This window comes from Pan paniscus, chromosome 15 (genome assembly GCF_029289425.2).
Source record: "Pan paniscus chromosome 15, NHGRI_mPanPan1-v2.0_pri, whole genome shotgun sequence".
NCBI classification, from domain to species: Eukaryota; Metazoa; Chordata; class Mammalia; order Primates; family Hominidae; genus Pan; species Pan paniscus.
The window spans coordinates 22,605,348-22,607,402 of NC_073264.2; the positions used below are offsets into that span (position 1 = coordinate 22,605,348).

The window sequence follows — 2,055 nt, forward strand, 5'->3', positions numbered from 1 at the left end:
TGGGGATCTTAAAAATTCTAAGTAATGAAACAGTCACTCACCAAATATATATTCATAGTTTTCCATTTGCTCTGTGTTCTCCCTATCAGGAATTTAGCCAGGTGTGGTGGCATGCACCTGTAGTCCCAGCTACTCAGGAGGCTGAGGCAGGAGGATCGCTTGAGGCCAGGAGGTTGAGGCTGCAATGAGCAATGTTCATGCCACTGTGCTCCAGCCTCGGGGGTGGAGAGAGAGAGAGAGACAGAGAGAGAGAGAAAGGAAAGAAGGAAAGAAGGAAGGAAGGAAGGAAGGAAGGAAGGAAGGAAGGAAGGAAGGAAGGAAGGGAGGCGGGGAGGGAGGGAGGGTGGGAAAGGAAAGGAAATACACTAACTGGGAAAAATGAATGAAGCATCTCAACATGGATTACTAAATCTTGCCAACAGGTTGAATTATGCAACAAGCAGACACACCCTTCTCACTTCTTAGTCTCTAGGACACCATCATTTCTTCTGTGGCAGGTAGATGCAGAAGAACCTGCAGACCAGAGGGCATGCCCAATATTCACAGGGGCGGGCATGGGAATGTGCTCAGGGTGACACCACCTAAGGTAAAAGTTCCCTTGACTTTCTAAAGATATGTGGTAATGCATTGAGAAATCATTCCATTGTTTTCCTACCCCAAACCTTTATTAAAGCTTTCTTCACATCCTTGTTTCTCAAAGAGTATATGAGGGGGTTCAGCATTGGGATCACCACTGTGTAGATGACAGCAACTGTGCGGTCCTGGGTCAAGGAGTAGCTGGACCTGGGGCGCAGGTACATAAAAAGTGTTGTGCCAAAGAAGAGGCAGACGGCAGTGAGGTGGGATGCACAGGTGGAAAATGCCTTAAACCTGCCCTGGACCGAGCTCATTTTCAGAATGGTGTTGAGAATTAAGAAGTAGGAGATCAAGATGGTGAGGGTGCAGCTCAAAAGGTTGAAACCAGCAAAAATGAAGAGCAGGATCTCACACAGTGAGGTGTCTACACAAGACAGGGACAGGATGGGTGGTCCATCACAGAAGAAGTGAGTAACGACATGAGCACCGCAGAATTTCAGACTAAAGATACAGCCAGTGTGGATAAGAGAATTGAGGAATCCTGCACTGTAGGAGCCCACAATCAGCGAGGCACAGACCTCAGAAGACATGATGGTTGAGTAGAGCAGGGGGTTACAAATAGCGGCATAGCGGTCATAGGCCATGGCAGCGATGAGATAGCACTCACTGGTGGCAAAACCCGCATAGAAGAACATCTGAGTCATGCAGCCAAAATAAGAGATCGCTTTCCTCTTGGCCAAGAAGTTCACCAGGGTCTGGGGCACAACCGTGGAGGAGTAGCAGAAATCCAAGAAGGAGAGGCTCTTCAGGAGGGAGTACATGGGTGTGTGCAGGGTGTCACTCACATGGATCAGGAGGAACATGACCAGGTTCCCCAGCAGAGTGGCGGTGTACATGCCCAGGAACACCACGAAGAGCAGCCTCTGGAGCTGGGGGTCAGTGGTGAGGCCCAAGAGCTCAAACTCCATCCCTTGGCTCAGGTTTGCCCCTTTCATCCTTCTCCAGTGCTCTGCGATGGAGAAAGAAGGCACCACCATAAATGAGGTTGAACACCTGGGGCTCTGACTGGGTTTAATTCTGCCTAAGGACAGCCTTCTGAAGATGAGTCTTATTGAGGGCATTTGGCTTTGCAGATGAAACTCTGTCATAGAGAGGATCTTCTCTCCTTGGTTGCTTGGTTAGTTGGTAAGCATTACTTAAGCAGCAATGGAAAATATAAGAGAAATATCTACAATTGGTCTTGGGGATCTTAAAAATTCTAAGTAATGAAACAGTCACTCACCAAGTATATATTCATAGTTTTCCATTTGCTTAGCTCTGTGTTCTCCCTATCAGGAATTCAAGAGTGCCTGACCTTGGGAAGCTTATATTCTACAGACAGTATATTTTGTGTTTAAGCCACACATACTGTGGTATCAGACTGCTAAGGTTCAAAGTTAGGACTTTGCCATTAACTAGCTGTGTAATCTTGGGAATGTT

The 2,055-nt window shown here is 47.3% G+C and overlaps 1 protein-coding gene across 1 annotated transcript; it reads right to left on the minus strand.

Moving 5' to 3' along the window:
- Positions 1-563: 563 nt before the first annotated feature.
- LOC100988821 (olfactory receptor 5AU1) lies at positions 564-1,762 on the minus strand. The gene has a single exon (XM_003804745.4). The coding sequence runs from the start codon at positions 1,722-1,724 to the stop codon at positions 636-638; it is 1,089 nt and encodes a 362-aa protein (XP_003804793.3). The 5' UTR covers positions 1,725-1,762; the 3' UTR covers positions 564-635.
- Between the last annotated feature and the right edge of the window lie 293 nt (positions 1,763-2,055).

Excerpts from the sequence above, each read along its gene's own strand:
- LOC100988821 (XM_003804745.4), bottom strand. The coding sequence starts at position 1,724 with ATGACAGAGTTTCATCTGCAAAGCCAAATGCCCTCAATAAGACTCATC.